Here is a 21,335-nt window from a genome sequence, read left to right as displayed (position 1 = left end):
ACACTTGTGTCTATGTTATTGGGTGTAGAATGGGGGTGTTGGGGTTTGAAAGGGAGGTCGTTTCACCCCCCAACAGTTTGCATGCCGCTGCTTTACTGCCCTGCTCCCTCAGACTGATTAGCAGATGTACATAAAAACACCACTGCTCATTTGGAGGTGTTTTGTGGCTGTTTTAACAAGCCAACTAAACAATGGACACTGTTTGGATCATCTTGTTACTCACACACGTTGTTTAACTTGTCTGAACTGACAGTACAAGCTCACAAGAGGAAACCATAACGCACAAGGGTGGGTAATCTTTGCCTTGTAAGGATCCTCTGGGATGATTTCTCCTTCTAAAACAATCAAATGATTCAGTCAGCCTCTACGTTGCTAAGAGCCTGTATTGAAAACAATGGACAGTCCACTCAGCAACAGTGGCCAGCTCAGGATTTCCCCCCCTTCATGACAAATCTGTCATCCAGTATGCAATGTTTCAGATTGGCTGCAGCAATCATCAACACCTCACCACCCTTCTTTCTTGTGCATGGGGAATGTTTCGGAGCACAGAAAGGAAAGCAAAGCAGTAGAGAATTTAATGTGTGTATGTAAGGTGTGCGTTGGCTTATAAGTGTAACAGAGTAGGAAGTTGGTGAAACAGGAAGCCCAGGCAGGCTTTTACATTGGTGGAATTTCCTGTCAGTGAGATGTGTATCACTGCATTTCCACGGTTAGAGGAGAGGACGGTGGAGGAAGGAAAGTGTGCTTTGTGTGTTTAAAAGGTATCTCAACAGAAGCTTCAGGGTTGGACTTTAAATCTATAACTCATTCTGAGAATCTGTGAAGTTATTACATGGTGGTGTCGATTATTACCTCCAATATCCTTGCTCAGTCAGACTTTATCTTTACCAAAATGTAAAAATCTATTACATTTGAATGGATCATGCAGACTTGAAAGAAACAAGCGAGAACCAGAAAATTCTAGTTGGTGGTAAAGTTGGCTTGTGGTGTGTACAGACATTACTGCTGTGGACTTTATTTGTTGTCTCTTTCAGAGTGTTTGTTCTTTGTTTGTTGTTAAAAGGCTAACAGTTGTGTAATGGCAACTGCCAGGGTGTCTGCACCCCATGGAGAACATCAGCATCAGTTCCCTGTTTGTGAGAGAACTAAGAAGAGGGAGAAGTTTACAGCACCAGGTGTTTGTATTCTTCTTTTTTTTTTTTAATCTGATAGCTGATTGTGATCCTGCTGGTTCCTGAAGCCCCTTTCGGAACTTTCTAAAAGCCAGGACTGATGCACCTTTGTTGCAGGGTGCAGGTGAAATATTGGGTAATATTAGAGGAAGAACGGACCTGCCTCATGTGTGCTTTCACACACCAAGCTGGCATGGCGTCATGACAGTGTAACATGATAACGCATGATGTATGAGACTAGCACACTGCAAGATTTAAAAGTGTAAACAAGCAGCACTGAAACAAGTCTAAATATTTTAATATCGTGTGGCCATTGTACACAAAACTGTGTACTGCTTTTTCCTAACTAGGGATGGGAAAGGGATATGTTGGACACACATTTTATGCACCACACTACGGACCAATGAGTTCACTTGAGGCCTCCTCTGTTTTCACAAATCAGTACACCATATTGATTTGTGAAATGACACACCAGCATAGAAATAGGCCAGTTTGTGTGGTAGATTTATGAAAATGGGAAAAGTTGGCTAAGAAAGGGGCTCCTCGTTGTGGCTATATGCCGGAACAGATCTGTGACAAGGACTTAAATCTCACTGTATCTCTTACTAGGCCTTCACAGTTTGGGGGAATTTTTCTGAGTTTCGTATTGTTTGTTAGTATTTTAGTCAGTTCAACTATGTATTTTCAATAAAATAAAACTCACTTTCATAATCAATTAGTTCTAGTTATTTCAAGTGGATTTATCTTAAGTTTCTACTATTCATAAGTATTTGTTTATATTTTATCGTCAACATTTACCATCTTATGGTTTCATAAAGCAATACAACTCTGCAACTCTGATTTTGAAAAGCTGTCTTTTCTGTTTCATATTATCATCATCATTATAATAATTACTGCTGTTTTAAAACCTACCATGAAACTTTACTGAATTAAGTTCAGTCAGAAATTTGAGCATTTTATGCTAGTAGCAGCTAAAGTAATAAGACAAAGGCATCAAACTGCTGAACAAGTTCATTTCTCTGACTCTCCACTCTCATCTTCACCTTTATCTGTGTAAACAATAACTTAAGTCAACATATTTAACAAAGACTACAAAGATACTAAGTTTTTTAACTTTTTTTTATCTTTAGCTTGGCGCAACCTTAGCTAGCATAGCACATGGTTGATAGAAAGGTGAAACAGCTAGAAGCCATAAATATCATGAATCTTTTCACTGTGTTCTTTGTATAAATTAAATAAAGGTAGAGATATAAGATTCTGTATAATGTGTAAGCTACTGAGACTTAAAAGGTCTGTTAAGTGGATTTACATTTCGATCTAGAGAATCAAAGGCTAATAAATTACACCGATGTAGAATGTTCCAAAAGCAACAAAAACTTTATAGAACACAATATTAAAATACCCTAATTTACTAAACAAATGCAAAAGTTCACAAGCAACCAATCAACAGATAAATTTCTCTCATCTACTCAAATTCACCACAAATAAACATGTTTACTATAATCTACTGATATGGTTTGTCCCAGTAACTGTTTCACAAGTTGATATAAAGGGCTAACTCTTAAGATAATTTAAAAAAGGTCATATGGATACTAAGAAATTTTAATAGTACATACTTTTTCCCAGAAATCATTTCATACCTTTACTAGTGTGATGACACCTTTTAAGTGTGAAGATAATAGCACTTATCCTCACACTTAGTAAGCTTCTATTATGAATAGCTTGTCTTAGTTTAGAGCAAATCATATTCTATACTAACAGAATGAAAGACAGACATCTGTGTCTCTATGTATGTTCCCATACACTATATTTAAAATTGTTGACCAGCTGTGTAGAACTTTGCAAAATTCTCTGTAAGTGTTTTGCTGCACCTCAGATGTGTATGTCAAAGCCAAAGCATTGGCACAAAACCACACCCCCTTTTTCAATGGAAAAGAGGAGATGGAAATACTGTAGAGTTAGCAAGGCCAAATCACCAAAAGCGGAACAGAGCTCAGGCAAAAAATATGCTTAATAAACTAACAATCTTGGTGACTGGACTGTAAGCTAACTTAGTGCGTGTAAAGAAAAAGAGGAGAGAAAATACTTGAAAGAAATATTTAACCTATCTCAGATTCTAAAACGTCTACAGTTTAAACAGATCATTGTGTCTTCACAGATAAGATGAGAACTGTGATGTTTAATCAGGTAGAGAGTAAAGATGACTAAAAGCTGATACCAGCACTATCTGTTTCCAAAGTATTTGCTTGCCCCCTCATATGTAAGATCAGTGAGTCAGAGTGTGTGACTTGTGGTTCCAGACTTTCAGAATACAACAAACACACACAACAAATATGCATAATTTTAGCTAATCAATATGTGTCCATACAATAATCGTATTCTAGCCAATCTGCAATCCATCTTTCTATAAACCACACCTTTAACTTTGGCTCCCATTCATTTACAGTCTTATTTTAAAAACACAGTAAGTGAATGAGACCCCTCTTGTATTAAGGCTTTGAACTATCCAGTGCCCTCGACAGCTGTAAACTGGCCCCTCCAGACACTGGATTTCTCCCGTCAGTCTACAGTAAGACTTGGTGTGTTCGAGGCACTTGCATGAGCTATAAATACAAGCAGCACTTGAGTGAGAGTTCATGTTGCTACAGCCACGGAGCCAAATTTGGCCCCTGCATTCAATCCCTGAGGCTTCAAGTGAATCAACAAAACCAACAGTCACTAATTCCAGCAGGCCTGGATTGGTTTATTAAAGGTCTCATTGGAGTGAGTTGTTGCTTTCTGCAGTCTAACCACTTTTCTCAGTCTTGTGTGGCTCAGAAGTGGGAGTATGAACTGTTCCCACACCCCCCTCAAACATCACCAAGGAACCTCATATGTGCAGTCACATCAATGCTGTAATTAGACAGAAATACACATGAATCACACATTGAACTGCAAGAGATGCAAATAGGTCATTGCTGTAAGTTTAAAATTGGAAACTGTAACAGTAGGTATTGTGTTTGTGGTTTTTGGATAGAAAAGGAATCTAGTTTAAAACGTGTTGTGAAGTTTTATTGAACTTTCCATCACTTATCTAGTTGAATTCTCTGGCAACAACTTTGATCTCAAAAGGCCATGATAAGTGTGAGATAAAATCAAAGGGAGGATCGTGGATCCATTGTTCATCTGGCTAATAATCTGTGTTTTAGGGATAATGGTTACTGTTTTTTCTACCACTTGTAAAGTAGGTAGGTTAATAGATGAGAGGTTCCCTCCTCGAAGATGTTTTTTTTTAGGGAATCACAGACTCCACCTCCAAATTTCGCCACGGGTGTGGGAACTCCCTGCGCTGTGTATTAGGTGAGCAGAGAAGGCGTGGGCCTGGAGAGAAGCAGAGTAGAAGACGCTGCGGAGCTGACGCTGACGGCGCATTAATGAGATACTGGCTGGTCAGAGTTACAGAGATGCAGTTTTAGTTATATCCCTTCTCTGTTCTCCAGGATCAATCAGCGGACTAAAAAGCTTAGAAACGTGGACAGTTTTGCAAAACGAACTTTAGTGGATATTTTTTTTTCTTTTTTAAAGAATGGGGTTGGAACCATTTCGCACAACAGCGCCGGGGACTGTAGCCTTTTTCACCCGCTCATTCCTTTGTATGATCGGGCTCATAATCATTTTTTCTCAGCCTGTTTGCGAGGCGTTCAATCTGGACGTGGAGAACCCAGCTGTTTACAGCGGACCTAAAGGGAGCTACTTCGGATATGCAGTTGACTTTTACTTGTCTGAATCTGCCAGGTGAGATTCTTACAGATACAGGATACAAAGAAAAGACTTTCTTAAACAAACAAAGAAACAAAGAAACAAACATACAAACAAATAAATTAAAAAATCTCCCTCATGACCACTTCAGCACACCCAGTTGTTCGCAAATATGTTACGCACAACGTCCAAACTTTCCTTTGGACTGTATTCGTGGGTTTTGGTCAGTATTTTGAACATTTACAACACCCTGTTAAAGATATAGGTTATTTTTTCCTATAGAAAACGTCTTTATCTTCTATAATGCCGTTTTGGCTTTAATATTAAGCCTAATCGGGATCTTATGTACTCTGTGCTCCCTGGGCACATGCTTTACGCACAGCGCAGACGCCCTCAGCGTCCAAACAGCTAACTGTAATTGAATATTTCCATGACAATTAATTTGGGTCCTGAATTATATATAGTATAAATCCCGATATCAGAGTAGATACCTCGTTATTTAAGGATCTGAAATAGGAAATTACGAATGTACAAAAAAATATTAATAATATTTTTTATTTTTTTTATTTTGGAGTATTTAATTTGACCTTGCCTCATAACTCCAGAACATGCTTGCTTACTTCAGTCTTAAGAAATCCAATTTTATCCCGCTGAGATGCTACCTGTGGGATGCTTTTTGACTCTGTTGGGATTTGATCCCTGTGACACTGCATGCAGTGACTGTCTCAGCATTCTTCCAGACAGGCTTTTTTCATCAGTCATTTTTAGAATTTAAACTCCCCTATACATGCCTTTGCTCTTGTCAAATGTCACAGTAGTGTGTAGTGAATATAATTTAGTACATATAAAGATCAGTTTTAGTTATTGCCAGTATTGCATTTGTGTTGACCAGGCTCAGATGCAACCATGTAGTTGCAATAATCAGGAGCATAACTTTCACTGAGACCCATTCCGACTTCCTGGCTGTGTCTGCTGAGCACCAGAAGACCACTGTTCAACTAGCCGGCATGCTGGGATTTCAGAAAGGGCTTTGTGCCGAGTGGGCCGCCAGCAGCAGCTTGAGTTTCCCTGTTTCTCTTCTTCATTTCCCTGGACGGCAGACACTCAGACACGAGGGAGACTTCCCCCTCTTCCCCATCTCCCCCCTCTTCGCCGGCCTTTGCTGTCTCTGTAAAAAGTCTGCAGCTATTTGTCTTACTTTTTTTTAAGTCTTTGGGAAGCAGGGGCTTCAGGAGAATGGTATGATTTAGTATGTGAAGCATATACGCATTCACCTCTCTCTCTCTCTCTCTCTCTCTCTCTCTCTCTCACACACACACACACACACATCCCCCTCTTCACTCCCTTCTATGTTGATGTCATTCTGCAGGGCTTTTTAATTCATCTATCGCCCAGACCTTCCCCCCTGTCTAGCCCCTCTCCCCATCATCTCCGCTTGTGCCATTTAGTACCAGACACAGCAGACGTCATCTTACTGGTGACTGAATATGAACCTTTTTTTTTACAGTTGGAACACCTTGGTCATAGAGGTGGAGACAACATTTTTAATGTGAAAAGTGGGAATAGTGTTCAAGTGTTGCTTCGTACAACTCCTTGGCCTGTAATTTTCCTCCTGATGATATGTTTTCATAAGTCAGATGTCAAACAAAACAAAGTCTGAGAGAGCAGATTTAAGACCATGACCCATCCCTTTATCAGTGAGCCACATATATCTGCCACTTTTCATCCGCAGTTTTTCTGAGGTTTATACATCAAAACATATCAGACATGAAATGAGTTTCTCTTATCTGTTCCTTTGCCAACACATCATCCTCGCCCACACTTTGGAGATGTGGGGAACGGGGAGTTGCAGCAGTCCTGTGAGGTCAGCTGAGGGTTGCGCTGACAGATTCTCCTTGTCATGATGAGCTGCCATGAACCTAGTACCAACCCTGTTGATAAAATTATTGCAGCTTTTAGACAAACATGTTTATCTCTGCTTACACTACCATAATATATTTGCAAAATGAAACACATGGCAGATATAGCTGTAGAGAGGAGTTAGATATTTCTTCCGTCCATAAATACTACCCATCAAGCCTACAAATACAAAGGCTTACTTTCTCCAACTTTGACGCTAATCCTTGACAATGAGTTTATATATGTGTGCCTGTCTTGCCCTTTGGCCTGAGTAATAAAATTAAATTTGGACACTGGTAGATGGCCCACCATGGTAGTATGCCTGAGGATAATGACTGTGAACTGTGTGTGATAGCTCTTGTCAGATATGCACAGGAAGGGCTGGAGGATTTATTTTTTTCTGCTGTGCATGTTTTTTCAATGTTCAACAGAGATGGACTTTTCTCAGTTTAGCTGTAGTTTATGTATGTCAGTGCTTGCAAACACCCCCCTCCATGAGAACTGCAGGGATTTCTGTGGGATGATTCTTTTGTCAAATGACAGTAACTGGCTCCTTTTTTTACTTTCTCTGGTGCCTGGCAGCAATAATGGAGTGGATTGTACTGAGATAGAAAAGGTCACAGGTCAAGGTTGACAATAATAACAGACCTGGCCGGGTGTGTAAAAAGGTTTGTGTGTTGCAGTGATGTGCATCAGGTTACAGATAGTTTGGCCATGACTAGAACAAACAGAGCTTAACTTTACCATGCTGGGGGCTCTCCTGTAGTTTATCCTCTCAAACAGGGTTAGAATTGAACAAATATTGACATTGGACCAGGGCCTCTTTTGTTTTTTTGTGTTGTCTCTGCTGAAGTCCCTTCTCATATACAATCATCCATATTACCATTGTCGTTTTCACTTCTGTTCTTTTCTGTAGATTAGTTTCTAAATCAAACCAATACGTATTTGAATTGCAGGAGCACATGTTGTATATTTTAGCTGCCAAGCTTTCCTTCATCCAGGTTCTCCTTGTTGCATGCAGACAAAGAGACCCTTTATCTGATGGTTGAAACTGTTCACTGTATCCCTTCGTAGGAGCTCTCACTATGACTCACTACTTTATTGATGTTGCTTTAATTTTCTCGTTTTGTCAAATGTATAAACCTATGGTAGTCAGCTTGGGACTATTATATAGATGTTTATTGTGGTTACAGGGCATTCTTTCTCTGAACCTTTCGGTAGCCTGTTCATAAACGAGACTTAATATAATGAGCCCGTGTGTTTCACTGGAAAAAAGATGTCAGCATGGTTGGTGATGATGTGTTTAAAGGGTCCGCAGACCCTCCGCTGTATTGGTTAGGGAATGCCCCGAGGACGCCATGTCTACTTTGGAACGGAGTTGCTGATTGGTTGGGGTTATCCTGACTCACACTTCGCCAGATTTAATCTGTGACTGCTGGCAGGTCTGGTTTGTTTTAACTCCAGCTCCTGAAATGACTCATGTCTATGGTAATTTGATAAAAGCTATTCTTTTTCAGCTATAACCATATGACGACATTTTCTTCAAGTTAAATTTAAATGTGAGTCATTGAAATTTGAATTGGGATGCAGTATTTGAGATGGAAATGGCATGTAACCTCTGCCAGTACTCATGAATGTGTGTTGGTCTGTATGCATGTGTGGGCAAAGAAGGAGTTGGATTATGTAGGGGCAAAGTTCTCAGACAGCTGCAACCCCCTCCACCACTCCTCCTTTTAATACAACAGTCTCTCTATCCTGAGGTGAGAGGACTGGACCCCCTGATGTGGCTATTGTGGAGAGGTGTGAACCACCAGCAGTTAAACCCCTTTGCAGGGGGATTTTTAGGGCTGTGAGACTGTGACAGGGTGCCCTGCTTGTATTTGGTATGAGAAAATGCATCAGTGAGACCCTGAGTCATTGCACTCTTTTTCTGGAAAAACAAGATGTTTCAAATTTCTCACTTAGCACTACTTGAGAAGTTAGTGGTTATGATAAAACAGCTGCTGCTTCCTCCACATTAACTCTAAAAGCATCACAAGGATGCTAAAATCTGAAATGATTGCTGCCTGTTGAAAGGTTGCAAGATAAAAAAACTCCTTCAAGGTGGTGTCAACTTGCTGATTTACTTAGCAGACTAGCAACTCCTACGATCTGTGGTGTGGCATAAAATCATAAAGCCTAATCTATTGTCAAATCGCATTTCTGGGTGCTATGTGACAATAAATGGCATTTTGTGAATACCCTTGCTAACACTGCTTGTAATTTCCAAGCCATCTGTTCCCAAACGATAAAATCCTTTTGAGGAAACAGAGGAAATGTTTTTTCTGTGATGTGGGATCAGATCCTCAACAGACTGGACTGTTTATCTTATCAGTACTGGTTTGTGTGGGCACAAACCCCCTTTTCAAGTCCAGCCTAGGTTATGGGAATGCCCATGAATTTGTTGCAAAGGACATGACTTGCTCCAGGCTTGTAGAGCAACTTGCAGATCTTTTTTCCGTAACTCGGTCTTCCACAGCCATGTGACCGTTAACAAAAAATGTGGCCTCAGCTCAGCACAGTAGACTGTCTGTAGTCAGCACACACCATCTCAGCAGGCACTGCTACTCTCATCATCTTCGTGCTCCTGGACAGCAGCATTGACAGTGTGTATGTGGTGTGTGTGAGTAGACGATCGTCCATATGGCAGCTGTAAGGACTGAAACAGTTTGTCTGGCCTTGGCTCTGAGCGGGATGCAAGACTACTGAAATGGCTCCATGTGGTCTAGAATGAGTCATCACACACACTTCTTGTGTTTCTCATATCAGTCATTCAGCAAATCTCACTTTTAAGTTGCACATGCTTTGAAAAATCCATATTGCTCTGGTACGTTACTCAGTTATTACATTTTTTGCTGAATGTGCAAGCTAACAGACCAGATCCATATTCCAGCTCTTATTGGTCCAGGCACTATTTAAATGTGTCAGTGAGAAAATTGTATCTTGCATTTTGGCACAATCCACCTGGCTTCCACTTGAGGGGTTTACAAGGATACAAAGGTGTCTTTTAACCTGTTAAAATGACCATGGTAATGCTTCAGATTTGCATGAAAAGAAGCAGCATCCTTTCTCTGATTATTCTCCCGATGAGATTTCAGACAGTAAAATCAGGCTCAAGCAAAATTTAAATGTCATCATGCTGAAGTATTGGTGCCTGACATCATAACCTAATGAAACGGGTTTGATTGACGTTGACTAATAAGCAAACTGTCAAATGACTGACAGAAAATCAATAATTCAACCATCATTTCAAAAGTCAATCAGTTAATCATATGATGACAATTTAATCCCCACTACTCATTGCCCAATGACATCTATTTCTTTAGGATTTATAAAATAGTTTATAAACTTAGCTAAGCATGAAACTTTTAGTCCTGAACTTGTTGTTAAATTATAAATTTACAATGATTCTCATAGTTATTTATGAAACTCATTGAGCCACGTGTTATGCAAACAAAGAGGCAGTCACAGTGAAACAAACAGCAGGTTGTCATCATGTCACAATACCATTAGCAATCATGCATTCGGTTGTTAGGATAGAGAATATGAATGAATGAATGAATGAATGAATGAATGAATGAATGCTTTATTGTAAATTGCTGATGTTGGATGTAATACAGATTAGAATGAAATGATAGATATATTTATTTCATTATTTAAATAACAGCTTTGTGCAGCTAGATGTCAGTGGCAGCCATATATAATATTATTATAATATATTAACAATTTGCCCAACTAACAGTTTTCAGTTTGCAGTACGCTGTTGTCTTAACTGCAGCAGCATTGTTATATTTTGTTGCAATCATTGTTATATTCGGTACATTTGTATTTCCTGCACTTCTTATGAATAAAATAACAGGACTTTTATATGTTTGGTGTGGGAGAGTAAAGGCTGCTGCACACAGAAGGATCAGAACCAGCAAACTAATCCCTGTTATCTCTGATTTGTTTTAGGTTTTGTAGTAATCCCTGGCTGTGTTCCTTCTTAGTGCACCCTCTCAGCTCACTGCATCTGACTTCTTTTCACTGATTTGGAACCACTCCATTGTTTAAGTATGTGTTGAATGCTTGGTATAAATTCCATGAGGCACTGTGCATGTTTTACTTAAGTGCTGGTGAATTTTGAAAGCCTCTGGTGCTTTTACTTCCCCCACACCCTCTTCCTTGCGTAAGTGCTATGGCGTTCATTGAGACTTGTTTATGGCGGCAGATGGGGAACTGCAGCCGGCACTGGTCAGGCTTAAGAAATGTGATTTTGATTTTTGTTCCCCTCTTTCAAGCTTAAAGCTGTTATAATAGTGTTCAAGTGACATCAGCCTTGCAGCTGGGTGGAAGACAATTAAATCTGGAATGATGGGGTGCTGGGCTGGCTGGGAGGGTGTAACCTTGGAATTTGTCTGTTGACAACCTCATTCTGTAACCTCATCATAAACCCTATTAGCCATGGCTGCACACAATAATGTCACATCAGCAAGTTCCAGCACTCTGCATCAGCCTTAATTTTGCAACCCCACATAAAAATAGTGGTTACAGTCTGGCAATTATAGTGTGGTGAGTCTTTTTTTTTTTTTTTTTTGTAAAATCTCCCCAGATTGCTTGACCCTTAAATGAGACAGGCCTCTGTTACAGTGAAGCTGTTTACACATTCCTGACTTTGGACCTCTAGTCATTAATAGAAGCTTAATTAATGCTTAATTGTCATTTGGGTGATGGAAATCATTAGTGGCAGTTGACATGACAGCGTGACGCTGCTAGTGTGTTTCATCTCCCCTCTGCCTCACCGCAAGAACATTGTTCAAATATCTCCTCTTGTGAAATGGGTTAGTTATAACTGTAGGAAGAGGTTATGAGATTACCAAATGAAGATTAGTTTATATAAACTGTTGTCAAAACACACTGGTGAGCAGAGTAAGTTGCCCAATGGCATAATCTTCACAGCGTTTCAGATCCGTACTGAGCTGTGGCTGTTGGCATGGCGTTCCTTCGCAAACCTGTGATGTTCCGCTTTCTCTTACCATTAAAAAAATCTTTTGTTTTGCTTCATTGTAGTAATTGCCGCACAAATACAACCCCACTTCATGAGAATGTCTGTCCTTTGGTGAACAGCTGAGGATTTCTTGCCCCCTCCCCACTAATTACATATTTTTGCATGCCAATCCCAAGAGCCTCTGCTTTTACAAAGGAATTTGTAATGCAGCACTCAGTCGACTGCAGCCAGAGCTTCATTAAATGCGAGCAATGCAACAGCTTTACCTTTTAAGCACATAGGCAGTAGAATAGGGAATGCTTAAAGGACCCAGATCCTACCCAGATAATGGCTCATTAAATGCTAATTTTAGCTCATTAACAGAGCTCAGAGATTACTATCAGTCTGTGTTTGTGTGTGAGAAAGAGAATCTGTATTTGCACATCTGCATGTATGAGTGTGAGGCAGCTAGAAAGAAAAAAACTTGTGTTAGCTGCCAACTTTTTGATTAAAGCAATATCTACTTGTTTTGTTATTTCCTGTATTTTTTTCCTTTGAAAAGCTGCCATAGCCAAACATAGCTGGACTCTGTTCAAATCTGATTCAAGGAAAAAAGATCTTGCTATTGAGTGCATCTTCCTTTACTGGTGTTATTTATTGCATGCACATGTTTAGATATTATTTCTGCAAAGTTTTTTTGTTTTTTTCCTCTTCTTTTTTTCCCCTGTGCTCTGAAATGTTTTGCCTTAAACAGAACTAATGTAATGGTGCATGTAGGTTTTGAAATGCATTTCCCTCAAATAGATTTGGATGGCTTACAGATGACAGGTGTACATATTTACTAACTCCTGCTGTATTTGAGCGTCAGCATTTTAAAGATGGCGAGAACAAGTTCTTCAGCTGTCTGATGAGAATCCCAATCCAGGAAACCTCTCTGTGATTTACATTATTGTGCAGGTGGATCTCTGTTGGGAGATTCCAGCATTTGTATATGAGGTCAGATATAAAGGGGGGGGGGGGGGGGGGGGGGGGGGGGGGGGGGGGGGGTGTACACTAGCTCTTCCTCTCCAAGTTGAACAGACTTGTGCTTTTTTTCCTTCTTTCAACACAAACTGGGATTTCCTGCTTCACATTTGGATCTGGCATTGTACTTTATCTCTTTTGAGGTATTAAAGCTACACTAATGATGAAGTATTAAACCCACATTCTGTTCTTTGACCCAATCTTTTTTTCCCCACACTTTTGTATTTTTAAAACCATAAATGCTAAAATGATTTCAAAGCTTTGCATTGACCACCAAAGCACTCTGGCATGCTTCTGTTTGATTTTTTACCCATTAGCCATCCCTAACTTTCTGTATTTTCTCATCTGAGGTAATAGATGGGTTAAGTGGGATTAATTGCAGCAGATTATAAGGCCTAGAAATATTGTACATTTTAACTGCTCTTTCACTGCTCTGATGTCTTCTTCTTAACCCTGCCTAATATCTATCCTTAGGGACAGGATGCTAAGTTTAGCCAAACTGTAAACTTTCGAGTGCTATTGGAAGATCTACAGCAGGAAAGGGTGTACTCTTCCTGTTTTAAAGCCCTCTAGACATCGTCTGGTCTCAGTGGCCCCTTGCCTTCCTTACCCACATCAAAATGACTGTAACTGTGTCTCCGCCGCTTGTTGGGTCAAGTGGTTTCAGAATGAGGTAATGGTTAAACCATCTACTTAAGCCACATTGTCTACTGGGATTTTTGTCCCTTGGCTTATCCTTGCCCAGATCTTCATTGTCTCCATTAACATATCATCACTCTACCTTTTCTTAATCTCTCTCATCTCTGAAGTCTGTCCAGGAGTGTTATTGCCGCTGGGCTCACCTGTAACCTCCCTATACTGTGAGTGTCTGTTGAAGTGGTTGGCCGCCCTTCCTGTACTTGTACAGTGGTGCTCCAAGGACACTGTTTACCATCCCAGCTGTAGAAACAGGAATGTGACTCCACTTAGCCTGCTCTCTTAGTCTTAGTCTGCTCTCTTGTTTCCTGTTGAATCTGGCCCCCGAGGAGCATGTGTGACCATGCAAGTGGTTCTCCTCGTGTGTCTCTGACTGAATGCAAGCAGAGTGAATGTGTCTGCCAGCATCACATGTGCACACATGATTGCAACAGTTTCCAGGGACTGTACATGATCATGTAAAGCAGCAGTGCAACCTCTTAGAATGTTATGCATCTGAGTCAGAACACAGCTCACTAAGCTGTAAAATGGGCATACCGCGTCATGTTTAAAGCTGTCAGTGGAGAGGCCTGGGAATCTACGTTTCATTGAGGACAGGATAAGAGCTGCAAGCGTTGGAAGATTATCGAAACCACTGATAACATTTTATCTAAGGAAAAATGTCTGTGTTTTCTTCCAGAGCGAGTGTGGTGATTGGAGCCCCCAAGGCCAGCACAAGACAGGTCAACGTTATGGAGGGAGGCTCTGTGTTCTACTGTCCATGGAGCCTCAGCCAAACAGACTGTCACACCATTGAATTTGATACAGAAGGTAAGATCAGTGATTGGCACACAACTAGGCATTTTTTTCTAAGAAGAAATGTGTTTATAAGCAGCTTTTAATTGTGCACTTTCATTAATACTGACTTTTGCCTGATTACCTGGTTGCCTTAGAGGCTGAATAACTAGAGATAATGTTTCTCTCTGGATCATACATCACTGCTTCGCTTCACTGAAGTGTTTTCTTTGGGGATAAAGAGAATAATGGGGTTGTTGAAGAAGTTTTTGAGGAATACTGCCTCCTTCCTGCAGGTTATGTTTGTGTTGTCTTGCCTCAGGACATAAAGGGAGATAAGCAACCAATAAACAAACAGGTGTAACAAAGAAATGTCCTGTTTGTATGACAGGTGAAGCCGGTAATTGTGATAAAAGGGTTTTAGTTGAGTCAAAAATTAAGTAAAGTGGTTTGGCAGAACAAGAGGATGTTTGTGAGGTTGTCCAATGAATGGATTCATGTTCCAGTATGTTGACAGAGTTACCATCAGCCCGTTTTGCACAATGGAGCTATGGGGAAGTGAGGAAAAGTTCACTCAAAGTTGTCTTGAAAACACACAGACACACACACACACACATTATAGATCACACTTGTAGAGGGACAGATGTTGCGTCACATTTGGCTTCTTTCCTAAGAAATTAAAGCCTTGCATTTTGGGCCAGCATAAAATTACTGTCTATATGGCACAATAGGGGGAAATATTCCACCGAGTGATTCACAAGCCTGTTAAAAAAAGCACTCTTTTATTGGACACCACTGCTTGGCTCCACTATTTTTGCAGTTTATCTTGCAGTGTTAAATGTGCAGTGCATCCACGGGTGCTGGCTAAAGACCACAGAGAGTGATGTCATGGGTAAGCAGTGAGGTCTTTCAGTCAAGGTTGGTCTCCTGGGCTGTCGGAGAGTGTCCTTCATAGTTTGAAAAAGGCTTTGAAGGAGCAGATTAGAGTGCCAGAGCCAGCTCTGACATCTGGATCATGGAAGAGCTGTCGTACAGTGGGGTTTGGGGGGGGGGGGGGGCACTTACTACACGGATATCTGCATGGAAATGTGCCTATGACAAACAGCTGTTACATGGATGACATTTACTGCTGTAGTTCATTTACTCTGGCTTCGCCTTGGCTTTCATTGCCAGTTTTGACTGCAGAGACTTGAGCATTTAAAAGGTCTTCAGTGATTTATTTATTTTTTCCCATATTCAATTCTAACAAGCGGCTTTCTGCAAAATGCGTAGTGTATTTCAGACAAAATAGTGTCAGGGTTCTCCCTGTTTTTTAGTGAGTTTGAGCTCTGACCCGCGGGCCACAGACCCTCTTAATTAGCCTAACTAATTGGGTCAAAGTGTCCAGAAGCCCCCACCCATCCACTTCCTTTTCCATGGAGATAAGAGCCGGTCTATGGATTTGAGAGGAGGAGAGGGGACTGAGGGCAGCAGGGTGTGAGAGGGCAGGGAGGGAAGGGACTGAGGAAATGGGGGGAGAAACCAGAGCCCCGTTACCCTCCTCTGTCCGCCTCTCTTCTCCTGCTACTCCCACAGGAGCAGCTGATGTGATGAGTGAATTCAACCATTTGTCTTCCACTCCATTGACACACACAAAAATACACACACACTCACATTGAGAGTCTCTAACCCCTCTAATGGCTATCCACTCACAAACAGTTCAAAGTAGAGACGCACTCCAGAACCCCCCTCCCCTTCCCCCCTGCGCTTGTCCTGGGAGAGACTGGGCCTGGCACCAAGTCACATCAGCACACTGCACTACCCAGCCTCCCAGAGGGGGGTGGAGGTGGTGGTGGGGGATTCCTGTCAGATGGCATGCTGTTGTGGTGTGTCTCTGTGTTTCCTTTAATCTCCCCTGTGAATCTCCTCTTTTTTTTTTTAATAGTCTCAGTCTTTCACGTGATTTCAGCTGGCTGCCCTGAGTCTCGTCACAGACAACAAGCAGAACTTTTTATCACCCGTCATGGTGACAGAACTAATGCTGCTATGTGAGAACATGGCAGCATATGCTCGCTGTGCGGTCTTTCTGCAAAATAACCAGTCATTGTTATCCAGTTAAAATGACAAGATATCTTTAGAACTGTTGTACTCATTTGTAAAGGCAACAGCACTTAAATCAAGACAGTTACTGTTCAGCTTTAACCTGTAAAAAATGTTCAAATTATAAAGTTATAAAAAAAACATGCAGCTGATTACATGAGGTAAGGAGCTGTTTAAAGTGCAGTTATGAACACTTGGAGCATGGCTAGCTGCCACTGACCCACGATGTAGCGGGAAAACCCAGAGATGGAGATTAAACAGAGGTTCTTAAAAATCAATATTCTCTCTGCTTAATGTTGTGGGGAAGACGCAATAAGTAAATGAGAGAATTGGCTGTGAAGACAAGGAAACAGTGTAAGAAGAATTTAATAAAGAAATTGGAGATTGCATTGAAAATAAAAACAGTGAAAGGGAGAACGAATAGTGCGCCTAAACAGAGATGACTGGGAAGTTACTGTGAGGAAGCCAGGCCAGAGTGTGTATGTTTTCCTTGGACCACAGTCTTGCGGCAGTTTCCACAAAGACAAGGAGCAGACCGTCTTCCTTAAAACTCCAGCCTGCCTGGCTGGCTGGAACAAAAGACTAAAGGCAGACAAGCATGATAGAAAACCTTTTCTCTCCACATCTGCAGAGGTCATAATCTCTTGCAGTATTTATCAACGCTTCCACATTCTGCTGTCGTCTTCTTCTACAGATGTTCGCTCAGATGCATAATCTGGTGTGAGCTATATGGTGGCGGGGGCTCCTCCTTGCCTAATCAATTTGTTTGCATGTCATTCTTTATTGCAGTACAGATGTAACGTCTGCCTTCCAATAAAGTTGTGTTTAAACCTGACTCCCCGGACCATCTGTCATATCACCTGCTGCTGTCAAAGTGGGAGATCAGTGTTACTGGCCAGGTGGCCAAACAGAGCAAAGGGTCAGCAGGGTCAACCTGGTCCAACCCTGGGCAAGCCAAGACCACTTCCATCCCTTGGGCAGTGGCGTGGAAGCAAACCCTCACCCAGCTGATCTTTGCATGAAAAATGGTGTAACTGGAGTCTTAAAGCCTGCTGTTTGCCAACCACAGATGTTTCCAAAAGCCTGAGAGGATGTGGACAGTAGAATTACTTTACATCCAGCTGAAGGAATTCATGCCTTTTTTTCTGTTCTTTCCAGGGGATCGCACTGTCATGATCAATGACACAGAACACCAGATTGATTTCAAGTCCCACCAATGGTTTGGCGCCACAGTGCGTTCCCACGGTGACACAATTCTGGTAAGATGACCCTCCTCAGAGGGATGTGCAGCAGTTGGGCGCAGCTTGAGCTTATCTGCAGATGCATTATGTTTTAGATTAGAATTCAATTCATAGAATGCTTTTGGTATCATGCATTGTCCTACAGCTGAGAAAGAAATACATCTCTTCTCACACCAAATTATTCCTTAATGAAAGTGTGTACACACTACACTCTAAGCACCAATCAGCAAGGGATGTAAGAATTTGTCTTCCCAATCTTTGTCCATTAAATTGTTTTCATTCAGATCCAATTTTCACCTTCAGCCTCAACACACTGTAAAGACATGCTTTGTGTCCACACCTGACATTAAAGTCCAGCCGCCTCTTGTTTGTTTTGTATGGGTTGTGACCTGGGTTGAATTACATAGTTGCCCCACTCCAGATGTACCACTGACCTCAGCCTGAGACTCCTTCTGAGCTCACCAGAGTGCTGTTGCAAGTGGAAAAACATCTCCCACCTAAAAGCTCACCCTGTTAATTACAGCATCTCCTTCCTAACATTCCCCTTTTCTCTACCCCTCCTATGCACTCCAGGCCTGCGCTCCACTGTACTCCTGGCGGACTGAGAAGGATATCCCTCACTCTGATGCTACAGGGACCTGTTACCTCTCAGTCCAGAATTTCACTAAATTTGTGGAGTATGCTCCCTGTCGGACAGGTATCTGTCACTGTCCTGCTAATCTATCATAAGCATTTGCTTTTCCTGTAATAGGTGTGTAAACGATTCTTCTCTGTGTTTCAGAGATAAGTGATAGAGAGGGACAAGGTTATTGTCAGGGAGGATTCAGTGCTGACTTCACTGTGGTAATTATTTCGTTCCAACAGAGGTTTCCTGCATCTTTTTTTTCTGTTGTACTAATTCACACATGTTATCTTTCAGGATGGTAAAGTGGTATTGGGTGGGCCAGGAAGTTACTTTTGGCAAGGTATTTGGGACTATGATAATTTAATGGATAAAGCCAACCCTCCAGAAGGACATTTTCTTACTGTTTTCCTCATTTGTCTCACTTAAGGTCAAGTGATCTCTGCAGCTAAGGAAGACATTATCCAAGCTTATTATCCAGGCTACTTTATGCAAGCTGTGCAGGGTCAAATCCAGACTAAACAGGTCACGGCTACACGTGATGACAGCTACCAAGGTAAGCAAATCTGACTTGGAATAATGCATCAATATACTTTATCTTTAAATGTCTACAATAAAAATTGAAGCAGGGTCCTTTTTGTATTTTCAACAGGCTACTCTGTTGCTGTCGGGGAATTCAGTGGTGATCAGGTGGAAGGTGGGTCATTGAGGCTACAAAAGTGGCTCATTTTATCTTGAGGTGTACAGAACATGAAAATATTTATCAAAGAAAACATTACAACTGATGTTAGGCAGGTAAACTAAAATCCTTTGGGATTATTGAGCTAAGATTCTATTGTCTTTCCCTCTGAGCTCGATCTGATTTGGTAAATCTTTGCTTTCTCTCTCAGATTTTGTAGCTGGTGTTCCAAAAGGACTCATGCTTTATGGCTTGGTAAGAATCCTTTATCATCTCCCTCATGTTGTTTTTTATTGAGGTGCTTTGAAAATAGGGGGGAAACATGGGCTTTAGACTTGGGACCAATGCAGTAAAGTAAAAGAAAGAAAAGAGGCTTTGCAATACTGGGAATTGTTTTTGCAGCAAATTCCATGCCAGAGACTGTGCTTATACTTGACCTTATAAAAAGATGTTTGCCATATGTGCTTGCTGTGTTACAGGTGTCCATTTTGAACGGTACAGATATGACGACCATGTTTAATTTCACTGGTGAGCAGGTAAGGCTGAAAACCTATTCACTACAACTATTCATTTACAGCCTTATGTTTACTACACAGTCTGGACTCTTTCATGGTTTCCTGTTAAGCTCAGTTGTGAAGGGAAAGTGTAGTTGCAAATTGTAGTGATGTTTCTGGGAAGAGAAAAGTAATGTCCTTGGTAAAACTGTGAGGATTTAGCTGAATAAACACAATCTTCTTTTTTCATTCTCAAGATCTTGGCAGAAAATTTAAAAATGAAACTGAACTAGAACAGTCAGCTTCGTCTAACCTTTGAAAACCAGTCAGTTTGTGCTTACTTTCCCTTTAGTCTAGTACTGGCATATGATTTTTTTCTGTTATTTAAAAGAAAATCAAATAATAAACATGTCTTCAGGCTCAGGAATGAATTGATTAAAGTCATAAAAATCTCTTGTTTATAGATGGGATCATATTTTGGCTATGCATTGGCAACAACTGACATCAACAGTGATGGGTGAGTTGAAGCATTTTCTTCTTTTCTTGCTAATTGATTAGCATGGTAGAGTCTAAATTGAATACCATCAACTACCCATTACCGCTACACCCTCAAGTGTCTATTTGTTTTGAGTTTATTGAGTTTGTGTGATTTTCTTGTCATGTCTGCAGGATGGTTGATCTGCTGGTGGGAGCTCCTATGTTCATGGTCCGAGACTCTGATGGTCGTCTGGAGGAGATGGGCCGTGTCTATGTTTATCTACAGCTCGGCCCCTTAAACCTGGAGCTCCGCCAGCCTCACCTGACGGGCACTGAGGTGTTTGGTAGATTTGGCAGCACAATTGCACCACTTGGAGACTTGAACCAGGATGGTTTCAATGGTAAGATTTGGAAATTACAAAGAAATGTTTTTAAAATTAAACAATGTTTCTGTTTGTGTAGATGGTTGGAATTGCCTAAATCTTCCCACAGTAATGAATTGTTTCCTTGTAAGGCAGCTGAATGCTTGCCAAATTGGAGATGTAAACAGTTGTCTCAGCTCAGTTAATGTCCTAAACTGGTAGCAACGGGCAGGATTTAGGAATGACAAAAGGCCAAATTACCACTAGTAAAGACTGACAAAGATTTGCGCTGCAACAGTTGTAGTAGAATAAAATATAATAATGAAGATTGTTTCCCCTTTTGGTAAAGAATTTTTACATCCTCTTGGCTAGCAGTGGGATTCTACAAATTAGTTCCTGTCTGATCTAATTTGATGAAGCTAACCCGTGATAAACAGAGAGATGGTTTCTCCAGTTGCCTGTCAGAAAGTGTTTTTAAGTGCTTGCTCTTTTACAGACTTTTTCTAACTACAACTTCTCTGGTTCTGTGTACTACATGCAACCTCAATATTGATGAAAATAAGCTCAGTTAGGTATTAACTCCACTTCGTACTAAGACGCTGGTGAGCTGAATTCACCAATTTAATGTCCTTTTCATTCTTATAAACAGCTTCTTGGGTCTACACCGTCTAAACTTCACGGTTGCCTGAATAACTCAAATAAGTCTGACATTAGTTAGCTTCAATGATAAGTTGAAGCAAGTTAATGGTCTAAACTGGCTTTTGTACACAATTTAATTGTTGTCTTTTTGAAAGAAAAGCTAATGTTTTACTGACCTTTTGCTCTTTGGAAGACGTGGCTATAAGCTGTCCGTTTGGAGGGGACGACCGGCAGGGACTGGTCTACATCTATAATGGATACTCAGAAGGTCTCAGGGAAAAGCCGTCTCAGGTGATCATGGGTCAGTGGGCTGCAGGTGCTATTCCTGCCAGCTTTGGGTTTGCCCTCAGAGGTGCTATGGATCTGGACATGAACGGATACCCAGGTAGCTGAACATGATATGTATGACTTTGTAATGACCATTATTACCTTTTT

The 21,335-nt window shown here is 41.0% G+C and overlaps 1 protein-coding gene across 1 annotated transcript in view; it reads left to right on the top strand.

The window, feature by feature from the left end:
* Positions 1-4,553: 4,553 nt before the first annotated feature.
* Positions 4,554-21,335, top strand: part of itga5 (integrin, alpha 5 (fibronectin receptor, alpha polypeptide)) — a 32,860-nt gene continuing 16,078 nt past the window's right edge. The window contains exons 1-13 of the mRNA XM_042003367.1: positions 4,554-4,946; positions 14,213-14,343; positions 17,545-17,645; positions 18,201-18,324; positions 18,409-18,470; positions 18,547-18,592; positions 18,680-18,805; positions 18,902-18,946; positions 19,140-19,183; positions 19,408-19,464; positions 19,887-19,939; positions 20,092-20,300; positions 21,094-21,285. Coding sequence (XP_041859301.1) covers positions 4,738-4,946; positions 14,213-14,343; positions 17,545-17,645; positions 18,201-18,324; positions 18,409-18,470; positions 18,547-18,592; positions 18,680-18,805; positions 18,902-18,946; positions 19,140-19,183; positions 19,408-19,464; positions 19,887-19,939; positions 20,092-20,300; positions 21,094-21,285 — 1,399 coding nt within the window. The 5' untranslated portion in view covers positions 4,554-4,737. The remainder of the gene's footprint in view (positions 4,947-14,212; positions 14,344-17,544; positions 17,646-18,200; positions 18,325-18,408; positions 18,471-18,546; positions 18,593-18,679; positions 18,806-18,901; positions 18,947-19,139; positions 19,184-19,407; positions 19,465-19,886; positions 19,940-20,091; positions 20,301-21,093; positions 21,286-21,335) is intronic.

This window comes from Melanotaenia boesemani, chromosome 13 (assembly GCF_017639745.1).
Source record: "Melanotaenia boesemani isolate fMelBoe1 chromosome 13, fMelBoe1.pri, whole genome shotgun sequence".
NCBI classification, from domain to species: domain Eukaryota; kingdom Metazoa; phylum Chordata; class Actinopteri; order Atheriniformes; family Melanotaeniidae; genus Melanotaenia; species Melanotaenia boesemani.
This window is presented reverse-complemented; position numbering and strand designations above follow the sequence as displayed.